The sequence below is a fragment of the Semicossyphus pulcher genome, unplaced genomic scaffold (genome assembly GCF_022749685.1).
Source record: "Semicossyphus pulcher isolate SPU_LCO1_2020_fin unplaced genomic scaffold, fSemPul1.0.p SCAF_26, whole genome shotgun sequence".
Lineage (NCBI taxonomy): Eukaryota > Metazoa > Chordata > Actinopteri > Labriformes > Labridae > Semicossyphus > Semicossyphus pulcher.
Window position 1 is genome coordinate 2356777 of NW_027211700.1, and position 20371 is coordinate 2377147.

A 20371-nucleotide genomic window follows, 5' to 3' on the forward strand; every position below is an offset into this window, starting at 1 on the left:
TTAAGTTTAATTGATCTTTGCCTTCTTGCTCATCCTAAAATAAGTCACCATAAATGTACTGTGCTTTTAAATCTCCTGTAGTTCCGCCCTTTGCAGTAACAACCAATCAGCAGCTCTGACACACAACCGCTCGCTGAATAATCCACCAATCACAGCTCGTCTTTTAACACCAGTGGAGCAGTGCAGTTAGTTGTAGCAGTCTGGTTGGAATCACCTCCAGTCGAGCAGGGCAATAAGCCTGTTCACCGTGCGACCGACACGGTGTATGTGGACAGAAAATGCCCGGAAAGTGACTCCAGAGGCCGGCAGGACTGTCCGGATATTTACGCTGGATTCCGGGGAGATATTTTAAGCCGACAATCCGGAGTCTCCTGCGCCGTATCCGCAGCATAAGGTAGGTTTTTGACGCCGTAATGTCCCTCTTCTCTCCTTTCCTTTAGCTCAGGAGCTGCGACAATTAAACGCACATTTTAGAAAGGGGGGTTTTGAATAACCGCAATACATCGTTGTCTTAGCCTTAAAATTGCTACCAGTCCTCTGAGATGTGGGTTACATAATTTCCAGTGTACTGTCAATACTGGAAAATCTCATAAAAATCGATATGAATGCATTACAGATAAATAAAATTAGCCGGAGGTGTATGTTGACAGATAGCGCCGTTACGTGCCGCGCCGAACTGTATCTATAGTCTGGCTTGATTTTTGACAAACGTTGTCAGGTTGTCACCTTGAATATTAATACAGACGAATCTTAAAATGGAACTCTTTCTCTGATATTCGGCTGGCATTTCAATTAAATTCAACTTCAGAACATGTCCTCTCTCTGTGCTATTCCTCCCCAATGTCTACTGCCCCTTTTATCCAAAACAGACTGCTGGGTGCGGTAAAGAGCACTGTGAGCGTAATGTAAAGTTCAGGTTTTATCTACATTTGTAGCCCCTGTGTTTTAGAAACGTATGCCGAATTAACCAGAAGACCATAACGTTTGCGTTCCCTTATAGTGACTTTGTGTGAACTGTGCTTACAAAGAAGACATCTTCAATTGCAGTATTTTAAATAGAGGTCTGGTCTGAGGTTACGTATAACATTAATAGATAATGGAATGTGTTGGGGTTACGTATTTTGGTCTGCGAGTGCAGCAGGGGTTCATTTAATCACTTTGGTCAAGCTTATTCAAAGTGGCCTGCACCATATATTAAGATGACAATATACATATACAGAGAAAAATCCTTCTAAATCTTTGCTTGGAAAATACTGACGAAAATAACAACCCTGGTTTCTTAAAGTCCAAGGTTATGTCTTGTTTGGTCAGTCTTAAACCCAAAGATATACACTTTAATTTGATATAAAAACACAGCAAATACAAGCCAAAAGGCTACATATTTTAAAGGCTGAAAACAATGTGGTCTGCCACTGTTTTTTTGTAACTACTTTCTGCATAGGTTGATATCATATGGTCTAAGAAAATAAGCAAGATGTCCCAGTTCCTCAGTCAGTGTATGTAAACATCTTGTTTTATTGGTCAGAAACCCTAAAATATTGAGTTCAGGAAACTCCACGTTTGATTGGCTCAAAACAGAATTTTCTGCCTTTTTCGGATGAAAAGTTGATTTCAGATTTCACAGTTAAACAATTTGTTGCTATACCAAAAATAATTGCCTACTATATAGATAATTGACTAAGTTGTAGTTGGTACGGCTACAGCCTGAAGAATATGGTATATTTAAGACTGTTACTAGTCATCCTAGTCATTGATTATTGAAGCAATTAATCGACTAAGCAGATAATGAATTGCGCAAAGACTTTAATGGCTCTTATTCAGTTATCAGCTTTTAAATGTAGTTGGGGGTTCTTTTAAGCATGTGCTAACTAACAATTAAGAAAATAAATATGAGTTCTACATTCAGAAATATGTCTTTTAATAAACTTTGCAGACTTAAGAAGTTTTAGGATGCGATGGTGTTGCATTAGCCGCTGCCGTTTTGCCGTGTGTTTTTCACCTGACGCTTCCTGGTCACTGTTTTGCATGAGCAACTCTCAGTAGAGATCAGTAGAGATAGTAAAGATGTGAGATGGCTCACCCCTCAGCAACTCTGCTCCGGAAAATGATGTTATCTCAGCGCACAGCAAACACGCGATGACGTAACCAACTAATTATCCACAATTACATTTATCGGCGACTGATTTTGTCATCGACTTTGGACCGACATTGTCGACTAATCGTTGCACCCCTATTACAATATTGTAGTAGACAGCGTTAAGAGTATATTCAACCATGAAGATGCCATTTCCAAATCACCACAAGCATTGTTTTCTGCAATGTACTGTTGAAAAAAGGTTTCCTAAACCAACCGAATATCTGTAATAGGCCCACATCAGTCTGAAAACATCATCCATCCAATACATCAGTCGGCCGTTATGAAAACATCATTTTCTGCAATTCTTGCATTAAAAATGACTTAATACATACGTTTATTGTCAAAATAATTGACAATTATTGATCGACTAATCCATATGTAGACTACTCCTGGCACTTTTAGTTGCTGTGTACTACTGCGATGTTTCCACTGCTGAGTGAAATGAGTATTGATAGCTTCATATTTCCCTCCATGGATCACTGAAGATGCCAGACTGGCAATAAAATAGAGGAAATACTTGTCTGTCAGAGAAGTTGTTCAGTGGATTTAGAAACTACAAACTGTAGCCTGCAGGCTTACAATGATGAATGTTTGTAAGAAGATTTCGTAGCAGCCGTAGAAAGCTGAAAAGACGGTGTCCAGCGAGGGGCATAGACTACCAGTGTCTGTGCAGCCAGGAGCACATCTGCTGTGTGCAGGTGGTCCGAGGGGAAAACAGAGTCCAGTCCAGTTGAATCCAGAGTATTTCTCAGTGGGTCGGCCTCCACAGCTGCAGAGCGGGATCAGTTGGACTCCAGCTCACTTATACTCTCATTTCCTCGTCTGAAAAGGACACCCACTGCTGCATCACAATTATTACATTCAGCCGAGCAGCTGTGTGACCACTGAGCCCTGAAAACTGCAGAGAAGGGCCCGCATTTATGAAGTTTCTCCAAAATAAAAGCCTGCTGCTCAAGGACTTCCTGACGTGGGCCTGAATTCATCAAACCTCCCAGAATAGTACTGCTGAGGGCCGGAGACGTCAGTAGATGTCCTCAGTTTGCCCTCGCTGTGAAACTCCTGATTGATGGGTCAAAGTTTGTTTGCAGATCTGGCGTGAGGACAGAATGTAGCTGTCTGCAGTTTACAGCTGACAAAACACAACTGTTTTTTCTTGCCTTCTTTGTGTTTGCTTTTATGTCAGTTTAAGTGATATTTCCAGTATTTTATAACCCTAAATTACTAATGGGTACAAAACGTTTTGGAACTGCTCCAGTAGATTGCTTCACCCAGTTCCCAAGAAACAGGCTGTAATGGCTGCAACTTAATCCTTGGGGGCGACTGTGCATTGCCAGTGCATCCACTAAAAGTTCTTGTATTTGCCTCTGACAGGCTCAGATTGTTATTCTGAGTGTCTGACAACATTACAGAAAAGAGTTAGACCTTTTTGTGAAAGAGGAAAACGCTTTTTAACACCAGAAACAGCTGCTACATTGCTCTTTTCAAAACCACCAGACTCCATTGAAATAAACAGTAATTTTACCAGGAGTTGCTCATCTACCGCTGCCTTGATTAGTTAGTCTTTTTTGTGTTATTTCGTGTAACACAAATATTGTGTTGAATTTTAACTGACAATTTAAATCATTGAAGTGACACAGTTTCACAAACAAACTAATTGAAAAACAAGAACTGTTGGTGGACGGACTTTGATCGATGCAGGATTATGTTGCAGCCGTTACAGCTTGTTTCTTGGCTGCGGGCTAAAGCAAGCTGCTGCAGCAGCTCCCAAAAGTTTTTGTCCATAGAAAGTTGAACACTTCCTTGATTTATGTCGTCAGGGTGATTATACTGTAGCATCTTATAGTTTTTGGTTCAGTACTGTAGTGCCAATCTGGTCAAAAATCTGCACCCACCCATTCTCCAGAGCTGCACTCCCACACTGACAGATCTGGCAGCACAGATTGAGTCTCACTGCTTCACAATCTGTAAAAAACTAGTTTCCTAAAGGAAACCAACTCAGTATAATCCCCTCCCCCTCCTCCCCCCTTCAATAACACTCTTACACACGGTGTAGTCACTGCAGCTTTCCTCCCCCGTGTTTCTCTGCCCGTCACTTCCCTGGTTACTGATGTGTCAGTCACTGTTTATGACCTCTGCTCTGTGCTGCTGAGGGAACATCTGCAGCTCCGTGGAGGTGAAGCTGATTAACCTGAGTGTCGTGTTTCTTCAACAGAGGTTATGGAAATTGATTTTTCTAAATGCACTGAGGCAGGAGAATATTCAGACTCATGCAGGCAGGACTGCTGTGGTTTAAAGTGTGACTACTTCCTGTGTGAAATTCCTGTGTACTTCAGTCTGATGCTGTGAGTTTTTCAAGCTACAGTTCACACATTTCTTGATAGAGGAAGCTGAAGGTGTGCAGAAATTGTCGGTCTACCTAGATCTTAGGATGCACTGTCTGATATGCTGTCTGCACTGACTGTACTGATTTACAGATGGGTGACAACAAATTAAAGGACAAAGCAGTGTAGAGTGTGTTGGCGTGTGTGTGTATGTGTGTGTGAAACTCTACTATGTTTCCTCATTTTGTGCAATTTTTAACTTGATCTTTTCACCAGATTAAAGAGTTCAGTCATCAACCATCTAAATCTTAAGTTATCATAGGACAAAGCTAAAGTTAGCTAAAGTTAGCATCAGCTTCGGTCACATGTCCCAAAGACCCACCAAAGAGTGTTTGAGAATCACAGATTTTTAACTTGAATCTGCTTTATTTACTGTTTTTACTGGTTTTATTTACCAGGTTTGTTTGTTTTTCAGATGAGGAAATCTCTGTAGAGAATTCGGCTATAAAAACCTCTGGAAAATTTGCATTGAAGGGTTAACATGAGACTCAGTTTGTGAAGTTTACAGCCTGCGAAGCTGTCGCTCCTGCATTGTCTTGTGTAATGTTTCACTGACACGGCAAAGAAAAAACAACGTGCAGAGATTCAACTGACCATATTTGAGTCGATTCACGTTGTTGATTGTTAGGGCATGCACTAGTTTGTTATATTTATAGGTTAAGACATATCTACCTGCTGATTATATATATAACTTCCAATTCATGGCTGTCTTATTGAAAAGTTGTATAAAATAATCACCTTTCTTGTTAATGATCTGCTGTTTTGATGCTTAGTGCTGCTCCAGGGTCAAACACAACACATATCCTTTAATGCGTAGCTGGTGTGAAACGTGAATAACCACATGAAGATAATAGCTGGATTCAGTAGCTGGACAGAAAGCTGGATCATGCTTCTCGATCGTCACACATATATTCACGTCTCTTCTGCTTTATACCTCAACAAATGTCCAGTTAACATTTTAAGTTCTGTATGAACCAGAAGTTCAATCGACCAGGCAGATGTTTGATGCGCAGGCTCCGTCTTCAGATCGAGTAGCTGCTTCTCGCTTTTCAAACATGTTTGATTTACTGCTGACATCTGAGACCTATGACATCACTTCTGTGTCGCCTGAGGGCAGACATACCTGTGAATTTACAGCTCTACCTGAAGTTCAGTTACCTCCAATTCATCAGCTCAAACGCCACGGCAAATAATCCTGCGCCAAGAGCGTCCAAGTGTTTCAGATCTCTGGATTTATGTGGTCGTCTGCTGCTGCCAGGACTCGTGTTGTTTCTGAGCGGAGGTTCAGTGTGTTGTCCTGTGTGTTTACTCTGGTCGTCAGGTTTGTGCTCCTTCCTGACTGTAAAAGACTAAAACATCTGTGCACGTTGGGGGAAGCACTTCGTCTGTGTGGTCCTGACTTTTCAGCGCACTTTAATTTGACCCGAGCTGAAGTTTAATCCCCGCTGCAGTGTCTCTTTGACATCTTTATGATATTTAATATGTTTCTAAGCAGTTTTCTGACTATGTTGATTAGTCGACTGCTAGCTTAATATGTTTTTTCTTTAAGTGATGCAATAAATCCGTCAATAAAACAAAGTATTGATAAGTGGCTGTAGTCGAAGCTGCAGGTCATACGTAATCCTCCAGGTTAGCACAGGCCCTCTGTCCTGACATGATGTCGGTGCTGAGTCGAGGTCAAAGTTTAGGAACTTCATCGTAGTGATCCTGAGTGCAGGGTCTAACTGATTACTGTAACCCCTCCCCCAGTTGATCACATTTTAAAGATGCTATATTTTCAGGTTTCCCCTCTCATGTTATCTGGCTGCTCTGCCTAAACTCTCTGTGATGGACAAAGTTTCGTGCCCTTTTTACACAGAGATCTCGCCACATGCCAAAACATAACTGGCGTTAATCCAACTTTATACTTTAGCACAGAACCAGAGCGCCATAACATCAGGGCCCAGTGTTAGTTTACTCAGATCAATATCCAGCTTGGACCATCTAAACTCATCAACCTAGTGTCATTGATTGACGACCAGCTAACCTTTAAGGTTCACGTGGCCTCGATTGCTCGGTCATGTCGATTTGCCCTGCACAACATCAGGAAGGTCAGACTCTACCTGTCAGAGCATGCAACACACCTGCTGGTTCAGGCTCTCGTGATATCACGCATTGATTACTGCAGCTCCCTCCTGGCAGGCCTTCCTGCATGCACATTCAAACCTCTGCAGATGATCCAGACGGCAGCAGCGCGACTGGTCTTCAATCAACCCAAAACAGCACATGTCACTCCACTGCTCATATCCCTCTGCTGGCTCCCAGTCGCCGCTCGCATCAAATTCAAACCCTGTTTCTCGCTTACAAAACAGCAACAAAAACGTCTCCTGCCTACCTGAACGCCCTCATCCAGGTCTACACTCCGTCCCGCCCTCTACGCTCTGCCAATGAAAGGCAATAGTCCCCCGGTGGTGGAAAGAGTTACCAAACTCCATTCGGTCCGCAGAGTCCCTTTGACACTTGAAGCAGTTTGTTGGCTCTTCCTGACTTCCTTCCCACCTGTCTTGATCGTAGCTTGTGTTGTATTAACTCTCAGATGTACGTCGCTTTGGACAAAAGCATCTGCTGGATGAAATTGTAACACTGTAACAGCGTTCCCGTCTTTACAGGCTGTGTCAAAGGGGCTACTGTTTACTTGTTGCTGGTAGCTACTTAGCTTGGTTAGTGCCTGTAGTAGAGACCCGTGGCACGGCTAGCACATAACATTTGGACACCAGGAAGAGGAGGCTTTTGAAGCCCGGGCCCCGTATCGCACAGTAACTACAGTTCTTAGAAGTATTTGTCTTTGTAAGTGTGCTGTCCAAATGTCAGAACATCAAACATTTCGTTTGGTAAATGTGACCTTTGCAAGTTTGACAGACTTTCTTTTATTTCTTATAACCTTCTCTGCAAATGGAGCTTCCTGTAATGTGACGTCACAGTCAACAGGGCATGTTTACCCACATACATGAACATTATTTGTATCATTTGCAGCCTGTGGAATGATAATAATAATAATGATCAGGGCCTTCCTCGTTTTGCCACTTTGTTTCATGTCCTTTAAGCTTGTTAACAATGTAATCTAATACTGTTAACAAATCACTGCAGAGCAGCCACTTCCTGTGTTACTCATGGGCGTGTGTGTGTTATCTTTAATGTGGAAAACAGGGCTCAGTCATAACATTACATTGAAAACATTAAAACATTGAGTCTGTGACTTTAATGCCTCAAATGGACGGATATTTTCCGTCGCTGCGGGCCGAGTGATTAAACAAACATTAAAGGAGACGTGTGCCGCCACAGGGCGAGGTTTGTCTTCCTGTTTCAACAAATGTCAGTTTGTGTCAGCTTTAATTGGACACCATCCATTCTGCACACGCACACCCGGCCCCTGCAGGTCATAAACAGTGTGACAGGTACATAAGCAAATGAAATCCCTCCGAGATCCCAAGGTTGACTCAAGGTTTGTGCCGACAATGGAAGGAGGAGGACGACCATGTTAACCTTCATTCTGAGTTCATTAGCGCCTGCATGCAGAGGAAGAGGAGCTGAAAGTCGCACCGTTGGATGAGTTTGCACACGCAGAAGAGACCTCTCTCCTCCCCGTCATTCAGCTGAAGGTTGATCGGATTTGTTCATATCATGTGATTTATGTCCGAACCTGAGGGGCGGAGGTCGTGGACAGGCTAATGGGCCACGGTGCTGCTGATTGATCCTGCAGGAATGTGAAAGATCCCAGATGTGATGGGAAACTTAATAAAGCCTGAATGATTTGTCAGTGAGAGGATGACAGCTGGAGAGCAGCTGGGGCCAGAGCAGGCCTGCACAAGCATGGACTCTGTGATGACTCCAGTGTCTCTGAAACATTGATATTAAGGATCTCCTTCTCCTTCTTCTTTTCTTTGCACTACTACTACTTCCTCTTTGCCTTCTTCTAGTATTTCTACTTCTTCTATTTATATTTTCACTACTTCTTCTTCTACTTCTTCTTCTTCTACTCCTCCTTCCAGTCCTCCTGCTTCTTCCTCTCTTTCTTCTTCTACTACTTTGTCTTCTTTTTTTTCTTCTTCTTCTCCTTCGTCTACTTCCTCTTCTTCTCCCCCCTCCTTCATCGTCTTCTTCTACTCCTCCTTCTACTCCTTTGTCTTCATTTCTTTCCTCCTCCTGCTCTTCCTCTTCTTCCACCTGCCCCTCCTCCTCCTTGCATCAAACTTTGGGGTTTTAACTATTGATCAGAAAAATCAGCTTGATCACGTCTCTGTGGTCTTAGTTTTTTCATCATTATCTGCTGTTACATAGATGTAGGGATTAATATATAGAACTATATTATATTATTACAGCTACACCTGAGCTGTCAGGCCCACCTGGCTTGAGGACCGTCTTACAGTTCATTAATTATTTTTATCAGGCCTTTCTGACACAAGAAGAGCGTCCTGCATCGGAGCAGTCTGCATGCAAACAGAGTCATGAATGTCTCAGCTGCACAGTGTCTGTTGGAGGATGCACAGAGGTTTGGTGATGTCTATAAAGTTGTTATTTTAAAGGGTGTTTGGACTGATGTTTCAGCTCATCAGTCACTGTGGACTGGTTTTTGTCCTGCCAGTTTACCAGCAGCTCCACTGTCCCTGCTGCTGCCAAATCTGACTCATCAAAAAGAGGGAAATGGAAATGAATTCAGCCTTTGCTGCAGATGGCTGTTTGGTCAGAGCGCTTGTTTTGAATATCAGAGGACCGTTAATGAGAGCTTTTCATATGCACATCAGACTCTCAGTGAAATAAGATCAAAAGGAACGATTGTTTGTTGCAGAGAAATTCATTTGGATCTCAGTATAGAGCTGAAGTTGATTTATCAGAATAATTATTGCAACTATTTTTATATTTCCTTTTATTCTTTGGCTGCAGCGTCTTCAGAGTAAAGATTTACATCCTTTTTTGTCTTTATCTCAGTGAACTGAAATCTTTGTATTTTAAGCTTTAGATAAAAAGTGAAGCAGATTTTTATATTTTGTCTTCCTCGCACGACTTAAGCTGCTGGATAATTTGTGCGTATTGGCATCTGTTTTAAATGATTAGAATATTCCACCTGCCAGATGTGTCAGAAAACCAATGCCATCATATCTGCATAGCATCTGCTGGAGATACACACAGCTGGGTTAATCTCCCCTCCTCCTCCATGAACTGTGTCTGGATGAACTCTCCTGCTGCTTCCAGCTCCTTGAGGCCGACCAGTGCCCAGTGTGATGAGCTGTTAGCTCGGATCAGTACCAGGATTTCTCTGATGGACACCGACTACTGGCGTTCTGTTTCAGCTGTGGAGCGTCTGTCCATCTGTCTCTGATGTTTCACTGTATCTAGCAAGTCACACGGCAGAAATCTGGCTTACTACAAGGGTTTGAAATGTACACATTTTGCTGTGATTTAATTACAATAAACTGGATGGAAGGATGCCGAAATAACTACATCATGATGCAGAATTGTTAAAGGTTAAATGTCATGCTTTGCCATGTCTGTCCATTAGACGACAAGTGAACAAACTTTTAAATGCCACTTTTTTGAATGGAGTTTGGTTTGATCAATTCGGATGCAAAGTAGCAAAATCTAAATGATTGGACGTTATTACCTAGCAATTAATTACACAGCAGAGATAATAAAAATCTGAGTTTACGTGTATGAGGTCGTGTTTTCGTGCCATCCTCAGTCTCGCTGCCGTCTGTCAGCAGAGCTTCAGGACGCTCAGAGTCGCCCTCGTTATTAAGTGTCGGTGTGGTTTGGTTTCACCGTCGCTCCGTGGAGAGCAGCCTCGGCCTCCTCTGCTTCCACTAACAGATCAATGGGAAAAATCTCCTGCCAGGAGGATACAATATCAGTAACAGGAGAGAGGAGCCTCAATTAATTTAACACAAACACATTTCAGCGCCGCTGCAAGGCGTAACACGACACGGCTCTGAATCTCAACCGCAGTTTGTTATCAGTCGAGGAGTCGGAGCGCTTCAGGAGAGACTCTGAATACATCTTTTTTTATGTCTTGGATTTTGACAGTTTTATCAATAACATTAAGCAAAATAACAAACATATTACAAACCCTGATAGAAAAGTGACACAAACAAACTAACCGGTCGATGCAACAGTAAACCAGCAGCTGCTCTGTTCTGCAAGGTAAAATTCATGATTTTTTCAATGGAGTCTGGTGGGTTTCAAGAGAGCCATGTAACTTGTGTTTCTGGTTTAAAAATAAGGTTCTCACTCTTTAAAAAAAGCTCTTTCTCTGTAGGGATCCTTTCTGTGATGTTGTCCGACTCTTAGAATAACAATCTGAGTCTGTCAGTGGAGATAAATAAATATTAAAAAGATCATATCATCGAGTTAATCTGTCTTTCTGCTGTTCCGCACGTTTTACACAACACCAGTGTTTGTCACAACTCGTTTCTGTTGAACCCCACAAAAAAAAGTTTTTCACCCAAAGGTCTTCATAAGACTCATTTTCCTCGCTCTTCTCCTCCCCAACCATCAAGCTAGCTGATGTCGCATTTGCCACAAAATTGACACCAATTGTTTTTGTGTCGCTGACTTCTATCTGGTACTAGGGTACGGAGTTTTTCTTACCGGGGTGAAACACTAATGCCCCCTATCGGTTACGCGAGTTTATCATCATTACTAAGTTCGTATCCTTGATTGTTGACACGAAATCCGTAGTGACAGGCTACTTGTTGTTAAACTAGCATGTCGCGAGACTGCGCAGCGCTCCTCACTGTGCTCTGACAGCAGTTTGTTGTTCATAATGTTTCGTTCTGTATGGAAAGATGCAATGCTTTTTGCATTGGTGGATTTTAATGCATCAAAGAGACGCAGGACGCGCACCTAGCAACATCACCGGGTCTATGATATCAAGACAAATAGGTTATGACAGTCACTTGGTCCATCCTGCGGTCGGCGTCGCAAAACCGAGATATTGCGGTCATGCGCTTATCTTGACAGCCCTATCTGGTGCTAAGATTGTGTGAATGCATGGTCCATGAATGCATCAGATGTTTGCATGGACTTTAACTGCCTTTCTTATGTATTGCGACAGCAATACATAATCTTCCTTTTTCCTGTCGTACACGTCCAAACTGCTTTTCATTGCACATAAAACAGGTTCTTTGTTGTTCAAGAAGAGCGCTCTGTAGGGGATTTTACCTTAACTGGCTCTGATGACTCCAGTGGCTCATTGTTGTCGTCTTTCTCACCTTTCATCTCCTCTTTCTCACCATCTTTTACTCTCATCTTTCCTTCCTTTCATTTCCTGCAACCTGCAAACTCTATCCCTTCTTATTCATGTTAAAGGTTATTTTAATAGTTTATCAGTGTAGCTGCTGTTTTGATAAGATCTTAAAGAGACACACCTGACGTTCACTTGACCTCCCAGACCGATAACATCTTAATGTAAGAGTGAAAATGAAGCGGACTCTACCTTTAAGCCCAGTTGCAGCAGGGCCCTCTGGCGCTCCCTCTAATACACTAAAGGTGTTGGCAGCTTTGCATGCTTTGTAACTCCCCCCTCCCTTCAGCGCTGAATCACCAGAGAAGACACGGAGATGTGAGGTTGTGTGGGTGGGCTGAGAGAGAAGACAAAGCCTGACGACAGGAAGAGAAAGAAACAAACATCGTCAGCGTAAGAACGTTTGTGCAGTCTTCACACATTTCCTACATTCCTCCGTCACACTGCGGAGGAAACACTCAGAGCATTTATCTGCAGCTTAGTCCTGCATGAGCTCCTCTCACAGGGGGGCTAATGCAGGGAATTAGCTGTAATGTTTAGTTGTGAAATGCTCCTCACTTGTGTAACAGCCGAGGAAGTTTGCGTAAAAGCTTCAACGGCCGCTTGGCTCATCAGGAACGAGTGACCCGGTGAGAAGACGGTGGTGTCAAAGGGGAAACAGATGGTGGAGAGGCGGTGCTGGACTGTCCTCACCTGGCTAACCATTTTTATCACTTTCTGTTTTTGCCTGGTTTCAAAAACTCAAAAAAGTTTTGAGGTTTAATAGCAATTTATTTAATAAGAAAACTTTAAATCTTACTGTATTAACAAAATCTCATCAGGTCCATAATCAGCCAGTCTCAGCTTTAAAAATGTGCAAGCAGCTTAATTTAAAGATTACGGCTGAGCGATTTGAGATCGATGAGATCCACATGAATGTTTAGGGGGGAAAATTATTACTACAATCCCCTTACTTAGACTGTAGTGAGTAAAGCACCAAACTCCAGCACGAGCAAAAACACACTGCCACATGTTTTGCAGGTTTTTAAAAAGTTGCATTGAATGTTGGGCTTTTATTTCTGTCACATGACACATCCTCTGTAAGCGACTGGGACAAACGCTCCTATAAAGCCATCTATTGGCTGAGCATGTTTGTCCTCTGACATCACTTCCTGTCGATTTCTTAAAAATGTTTTAAAGCAGAAGGAAACTAAAGCACATTCAATGCTGGAGAATCTACAAGTTATTTATTACACTGATGCTGTTCTACTTGTTATTTCAGCTGCAGCAGCATTAAAGCATCGATAAGAGACGGGGGGGGGGGGATTACTGTCTCCCTGTGCAAACTCTCTCTGAGATCAGGGCTGACACACATCAGTAACACAGCCTCTGATTGGTCAGTCGACTCAACACGAGGCAACAGGAAGTGGCTAAGTGGACGGCTAACAGTTCCCAACGCAGAAACATGGATAAATATTCACAAGAAGACATCGAGTGTTGGTTTATTATTATGGAGTCGCTGTTTAGAGTCTCCTTACAGACTGTGCAGTTTGAGTCCGGATTAGGACGCTCGTTAAAGAGAGACGCTCACACCGGAGCCCCGTTTGAACGGATCAGCTGCTTCAAAGCAAATAAATAAAAGTACATCTGTAACGTGCAGCGTTCCAAATATATTAATAATACAGTAAAAGATGTCCTCTATTTATACATTACAGACCTCAGGGGATCAATACTTTGAATATCAATGAAGAGTTTGGTGACGTAAACAACGAACATACTTCTATCAGCTCATCATAATAAAGCAGGTGATGGATATCTTTGAAATATTACCAGCATCATATAAAACCTTCAGATATATTGTGATTAGTCAGCATCATCCTCTCCGCTTCTGTTTATCCTCCTCTGAGTTGTGTGTGTGTGTGTTTGGGGCACAGATGGAGGTTGTTGATTTCTGCCGTTGTCAGCAGTCGACGTTGCCAGCGTTTCTAAACATAGCTGTATGTGAAGCCTTTAAGATCTCCATGTGGCTTCAGATGTTTGAATTCTCCCCGGACCCTGAATGCCAGTCAGCGGGTGTGTTTGCTGAGAAAGGAATAAATTTGATAATTGAAATTCCAGGCAGATGACAGTGACGACGTCAATATGTTGTGCTCTGCCAAGTCCGATGCATCCAAACAGAGCCTCTGTTTCCATGAAGCAGGCTGCGCTGAGTTCATGATGAACGGCAGCGGCTATGATGGTGATGTCAGAGTCCCTGCCAGAGCCTGTTACCATCATTAAATAAGGTTGCTTGGTTTTCTTGTGATGATTGGTTGGCTTAAACTTTAATTTATATGGCATTAGTTTCAGGGAAAGATTTGTGCATTGGACCGATCCTGATTAGTGGCAGCAGGCAGCCTGTCAAGCAACGAGATGACTCACAGTGCGGATTATAAAACAAGCACTGTGTGTTTACACAATGACATCCCCATCAGTCTCAGCTTTAATATGTAGGCGCTAATTAGCTAATGTTAGCATGCTAACACGCCAAACTAAGCTAAACATGTTAGCATTTTAACTGGGAGCATGTTACAGTGCCCATATTAGCATTTAGCGCTAAGCACATCTGGGCTTAAGTGCATCTTTGCAGAGCTGCGAGCTGGTCTGTTGGCTCTCCGGCTGCATCAACACTAACTTCATTTTAAAACATTAATTAATTCCATCCATGCTAACGCACCTTAAACACTTATCATATGGCCTCTCACATTCACTGGACATGCTAAAGTAGCTGTAGCATCATAAATTGCAGAATATTACTGCACATGAGCGGCTAGCAGAGACAAACAAGGACACAAGGTCAGTTAACCGCTGCTGGTCCAGATGTTTTTTTTTGTTTCTTATGAAAACGGGTGACATGATAGAAGCAGACCAGAATCAGGACCTGTTGTGACTGGTTCATCCAAAACGTGGTTGTCTGCCTTTGAGATTTTGCATTGGACCAAGTCACGCCGACGTGAAGCCGCTCCAGTGGTCCAGTTTTTACACAGCGTTGCAGCATTGTGGAAGAAAAATGTGCGCAAGGTGTAAACCAGAGGTGCCGAATCCTGCTCCCTGAGGGCTACCTTCCTGTATGTTTTAGGTTTCTCCGTACTCTAAGTGATCTGCTCCTTATCAATCAAAAGCTTCTCAGGGGATTGATAATGAGCTCTCCAGGAGCAGGATTGGGCACCCGTGGTGTAAACTAACATGCTTCACATACATGCACCCAGCGCTAAGAGGCAGACGACTGCGCCCCACCATTTCGCCTCCTTGCGTTTGACATAGAAGACGAAACGTAACAGAGGCGTAATAACCCCGCCTTGAGCTGGCGGTGTAAAAGGGGCCCGGAGATTGAGGTCTTAACTAGTTACAGAAGTCTAGTTGTAGGGGCTCAAAAGCAGTGGAGTCGTGTGGATGTTGGCAAAAACAACCAAAGAAAACGTATTAGTGACTTACAGAGCAAAGTATCTCTGGAGTAAGGGGAGGGGTCAGCTTCAGAGTCTTGTGTTCTAAGATAGTTTCTATCAGTGCTTCTGCAGCTCATTGGTCAAAGTGCAAAGGTGACACGGTTGTAACTGACTTAATACCAACCACTCAAGCTGCTCAAGATGTGCCTTGCTGTTGCATGACCTTCTGTGACTCCCTCTCCTCCTACACCTCCTCCTCCTCCTCCAGCTCGGCCGTTTATTCAGGAGGCTGAAGAAGAAAAAAAAAACCCATAACAAATAAGCTGAACCGAGTTTGCAGCTTGTACTTCCCAACAGCAGCAGCAGAAAAGCTGTCAGCCAGACCGCTGCGGTGTGTTAAATGTATGCCTGTGAAGTGTGTGTACATTTGATGTGTGTGCAAAGCCACATCTGCAGATTCTGCAGAATGAGTTTGTGTATGCATTGGTCAAAATTAAAGGCTGTAGGGTGTTTACAGCTGCTATCGCAGACTCACAGCCATAGTAGATGTAAAATAAAGAGCTGCTCTTTGCTGGATGTGAAGGATTGTTCTGCAGAGACTGTTGTTGTTGCACCTCCATTGTCATGGTCCTGTCTGAAGTGGCTCTGTGTCAGCTTTGTGATTCTGCAGACTGACGTTGGCCTGAGATCTAAAGACCTGTCAAATACCGAGAAGGTGGTGATCAGTCGTCCTGACAAACGTCTGCTCTGCTGCTGTGTTTGATGCTCGTGCAGTAATGACAGTGGGGTGTGTTTGTGTGTCTGGCTTCTCTTACAGGAGTTATTTTAAAATCTGGGACAGGAGGTTGTACTTTTGATTACGCTGGTGAATCACAAGTTTCATCATCTTCTGATATTATATTGATTCTTTGGGACCAAAAGCAAAGTCAGTGGATATCACAATATGATCTAGAGCTGCAACAGTGAATATTTTAATCTTTCTGATGATTTTTCTAGAACTTTTCGCTGGTTTCTAACCTCTTTTTAATGTCAGGATTTGCTGCTTTTCTTTGTCACTAAATGAAGATTCTTTGTCCAAGTAAATAAACGTGTGAGGAAATGATCTTTTGTTGCAGCCGTGATACGATTTCTATACAGTAAAGTTCAGGGGTCTGCGATCTATACGACACGATATCCTTGGACCATTTCACACAATTACATCATCGCACTTAAAGCAACACAAATAATAGAAGTACTGAACTCTTGCAGACGTTAAAGTCTAAATCCATCTACTCACTGTTGTATATTAGCTGGGGTCAGAGGTGTGCTCGCAAGGAGAAGGTGACGCAGACTTGCCGGGGGAATTTCAAAATAGTGGTTTTAAAGATGATGATAAGGATCCATTTTCACACCTCAACTTCTCTTTTTGGTTTCTTTGCAACTGTGCTGACAGTTACTTTGTGAAACACTTCATGACTGTCCCTTTTTGATTTTGTTTTAGGCCTCATGGAGCTGGGGACTCGACGCCTGCTGTGCACAAGGGAGCTCGACCCATGCCCGGTTCCCAGCAGACAACCATAAAGGGTGGGAACCTTAATTACCCTCCAGTTCCTCTTTCCCATCCCTCCCCTGCACTGGCCCTGTGGTGATATTCTCCTCTGCCGCTGTGGGCTGCAACATGATCGGCAAGCTGAAACAGAACCTGCTGGTGGCCTGCCTGGTCATCAGCTCGGTCACCGTCTTCTACCTGGGCCGCCACGCCATGGAGTGCCACCATCGCATCGAGGAGCGCAGCCAGCCGGGCGGGTTCCTGCCTCTGTCGGCGCTCGGAGGAAGCATGCGGACCACTTTACGGACGGGCCAGAATCTCAGCACGCCATTTGTTTACAACAAAGACATGCCGCTCATCTTCATCGGTGGAGTTCCTCGCAGCGGGACCACATTAATGCGAGCCATGCTGGACGCCCACCCTGAGGTGCGCTGCGGAGAGGAAACCCGCGTCATCCCACGTATTCTCGCCATGAAGCAGATGTGGAGCCGCTCGGGCCGGGAGAAGATGCGTCTGGATGAGGCGGGAGTAACAGACGAGGTGCTGGACGCCGCCATGCAGGCCTTCCTGCTAGAAATCATCGTCAAACACGGAGAGCCCGCCAACTTCCTCTGCAACAAGGACCCTTTTGCACTGAAGTCGCTTTCCTACCTGGCCAAGATCTTTCCCCGTGCCAAGTTTGTGCTCATGATCCGCGACGGGCGAGCTTCAGTTCACTCCATGATCTCGCGGAAGGTGACCATCGCCGGCTTCGACCTGGGCAGCTACCGGGACTGCCTGACTAAGTGGAACCGGGCCATAGAGACCATGTACACTCAGTGCCTGGACGCGGCGGACAAATGCCTGCCGGTGCACTACGAACAGTTGGTCCTCCATCCTGAGAAATGGATGAGGACACTGCTGAAATTCCTGGACGTTCCCTGGAATGACGCCGTCCTCCACCATGAGGAGCTCATCGGGAAGGCTGGAGGAGTTTCTCTCTCCAAGTAAGTCCTGCTGACAGCTCAGATAGCATTTCCTGTTCCCAGAGCCCTGACATGTTGTCCTTTACTTTGAAAGGTTTCATGAATCGTCCTTCATCATTTCCTGTGTTTTGATGATAGTTTGAATCTTTACGTTGTAGAAGAAAGATAGGCCGATGTGTTTAATTAGTTGGAATCTGTTTTCACTGTGGTTGTAGTAATTGTAGGGACAGAGTGAACTATTATTCTGGCTACTGTGAGAGTGTCTTTGATCCCTCTGGTTTGCAGCTCTGGGAGAGACGTGTCCTTGTAGTTAGTTCCAGACTGAACTCTCTAATTTGGGAGTAATTACAACGCAGGCCCTTCTGGTGCCTTTCAAGATTAGATTTCCCCTCAAACTGGAATAGCACCATTGTATTTTTGTTTGTTGTATTAAGGTTGAGTTCTCTACTTTGTAAAAATTCAGGGTCAACGGCCTCGTCTTTAAACTAAGCTAAGGGGCCTTTCTGGTACCTCCAGCCCTCTGAAGCGGTGCGGACAAACTGAATCACCGTCTATAAAAGTTTCATGCTGTGACTCATTCCAAGTTCCTTTTTTTTTTATCAGAGGTTTCCATGAATTTTTGGGACATGTTTGGAAAGCATTTCTGGGAAGCTGCTATCTCTGTGATAACAAAAATGTTCATGTTGAGGCTGATAATGAACATTTACAAGATGTTCCCTCCTCTACAGCTGCAGAGTCATTACATAGCTCTCTGCTGACATAATGCTGGTTAAATAGATGTTTGCTGTTCTGATGTTCCAGCCGCAACTTTAAACCTGGGCTGTATTTTTATATATTTGGGAACCTAATGACTAACGGGCGTGTCTGACAAGATTACAGAAAGGATGCCTACAGAGATGGACCTTATTGTTACAGAGGAAGATGATTTTTCTAACCAGAAACAGCCATTACATTCCTCTTTTCAACGCCACCAAACTCCATTGACAAAAACAATGATTTTACCCCCGAGAACAGAAGAGCTGCTGGTGCTCTGCCGCACTGATGGAAACGTTTGTTTGTGTTACTGAGTGACTTCTGTGTTTTAAATGTTTAGTTTTGATTCAAGACAATATTTGTCTAACACACAATATACACAAAGAAAGTAACCGGTTGGAGCAACAGTAATCCAGCAACCATTGTGTTCCATGAGGTAAAATTACTGTTTTTGTCAATGGAGTCTGGTGAATTTTAAGACAGTGATACAATTGCTGTTTCTGCTTGTAAAAACAGTAATCTTACCTTAACAACACAGGTCTTTCTGTGGAGGGATTTTCTCAGCAACATTGTCAGACACTTAGAATAACAATCTGAGCCTGTCAGTGGCAAAAACAAGAACTTTTAATGGACGTAGCGAACTGGCCTAGTCCCATTTTCCCCAAGCATTACGGTGCAGCCATTACAGCCAGTTTTGTGGATGCTGGCAGAAGTAAGCTACTGGAGCAGTTCCAAACATTTTTGTCACTATTAGTCATTTAGTTTGCAAATATGTACGAATATGACCAATGTTTAAAAATACCCCCTTAAGCATAGCCCTCCATTTACCACCTTCCCAGTGCTGTGGTCATCTTGGATGTGGCAGTTTCTGTTTAGCTTTTGACTTCTTTGCCTGGAGGGGAAGTGTCAGGCTGTTAGCCTTGAGAAAAATGACATGTTGGGTATCACTTTCTCCTTAATCTCAGCTCCTGCGGGCCTTGAAAATAAGCATGCACCTCTGGCCTTGAAATATATCCCGCCCATGTTTTCACGAGTCCTCTAGACTTTCCATAGTTACGTTTCTTTTGGAAACGCAGCGAGGAACCTTCTCATTACTCACTTAAAACACATGAGATCACATCTGTACTGTACTCAGGGCTCCCTAACGGCCCGGCCTGGTGTCAGAGTTGTTTTGGTTTCGGTGATTTGGGAGGTTGGCCTCTGAAAGCCTTTCGAGGAAACGCTGAGGGGTCCAACCTCATTCCTCGCTTCTGTCTACCCCCCCTCCTCTCCTACCACCCTCTTCCTGCCACGTAGCACCAGAACTCGCTCATATCCTCTGGAGAGGTTTCAGCCACGTTTTGTTATTGTCCGCACATGAGAACACTCATGGTTTTTATTAAAAAGCTTTGCGTTCATTGCCCTCCTTTGGCTTCTTTATGAACTCGTTCCACCTCCTCTGAAGTTTAAACTGAGGGCAGATTTCCTTCCAACAACTGGTGTTTCTTATTGCCTACTATTTAATTTCTCCTTCCTCCTGTTTTCCATCTTGTGCTTCTTGACTTTGATGTCTTTGACTTTGAGAAAAAACACAGAGGCAGTCTGGATGAATAAGTAGAGCAGGGGTCAGAAGTTAGGTTCAGCTGTAGGCCAGGTTTTTCATCATAAATCATTTAGGATTAACTCTGGTTTGCTGAATGATTATCTCCGAGGTGGGAATATTTTTTAGTTGAATGCCAATACCTGAATTTAAGCAAGAACGCCCCAAAAAGTGTTGCACCATCTCAAGTGTGAATTAGTGTATTTTCTCTGTTTTTATGTCTTTGTAAAGGAATATTTTGGAGTCTTGGTCTGTGGGAATACGTGATACATTTTCCACTATTTCCAAGCCTGAAAATGCAGAGCTCTATATGTAAGAACCTTAAAGCAAATCATTACTTTGATGGGA

The 20371-nt window shown here is 43.5% G+C and overlaps 1 protein-coding gene across 3 annotated transcripts in view; it reads left to right on the forward strand.

Moving 5' to 3' along the window:
• The first annotated feature begins 213 nt into the window (after positions 1-213).
• The window catches only part of tpst1 (tyrosylprotein sulfotransferase 1), a 48357-nt gene continuing 28199 nt past the window's right edge, over positions 214-20371 (forward strand). For all 3 annotated transcript variants that reach the window (XM_069676723.1, XM_069676724.1, XM_069676725.1), the window contains exons 1-2: positions 214-394; positions 16679-17712. In XM_069676723.1, the coding sequence (XP_069532824.1) occupies positions 16856-17712 (857 nt within the window). In that variant the 5' untranslated portion in view covers positions 214-394; positions 16679-16855. The remainder of the gene's footprint in view (positions 395-16678; positions 17713-20371) is intronic.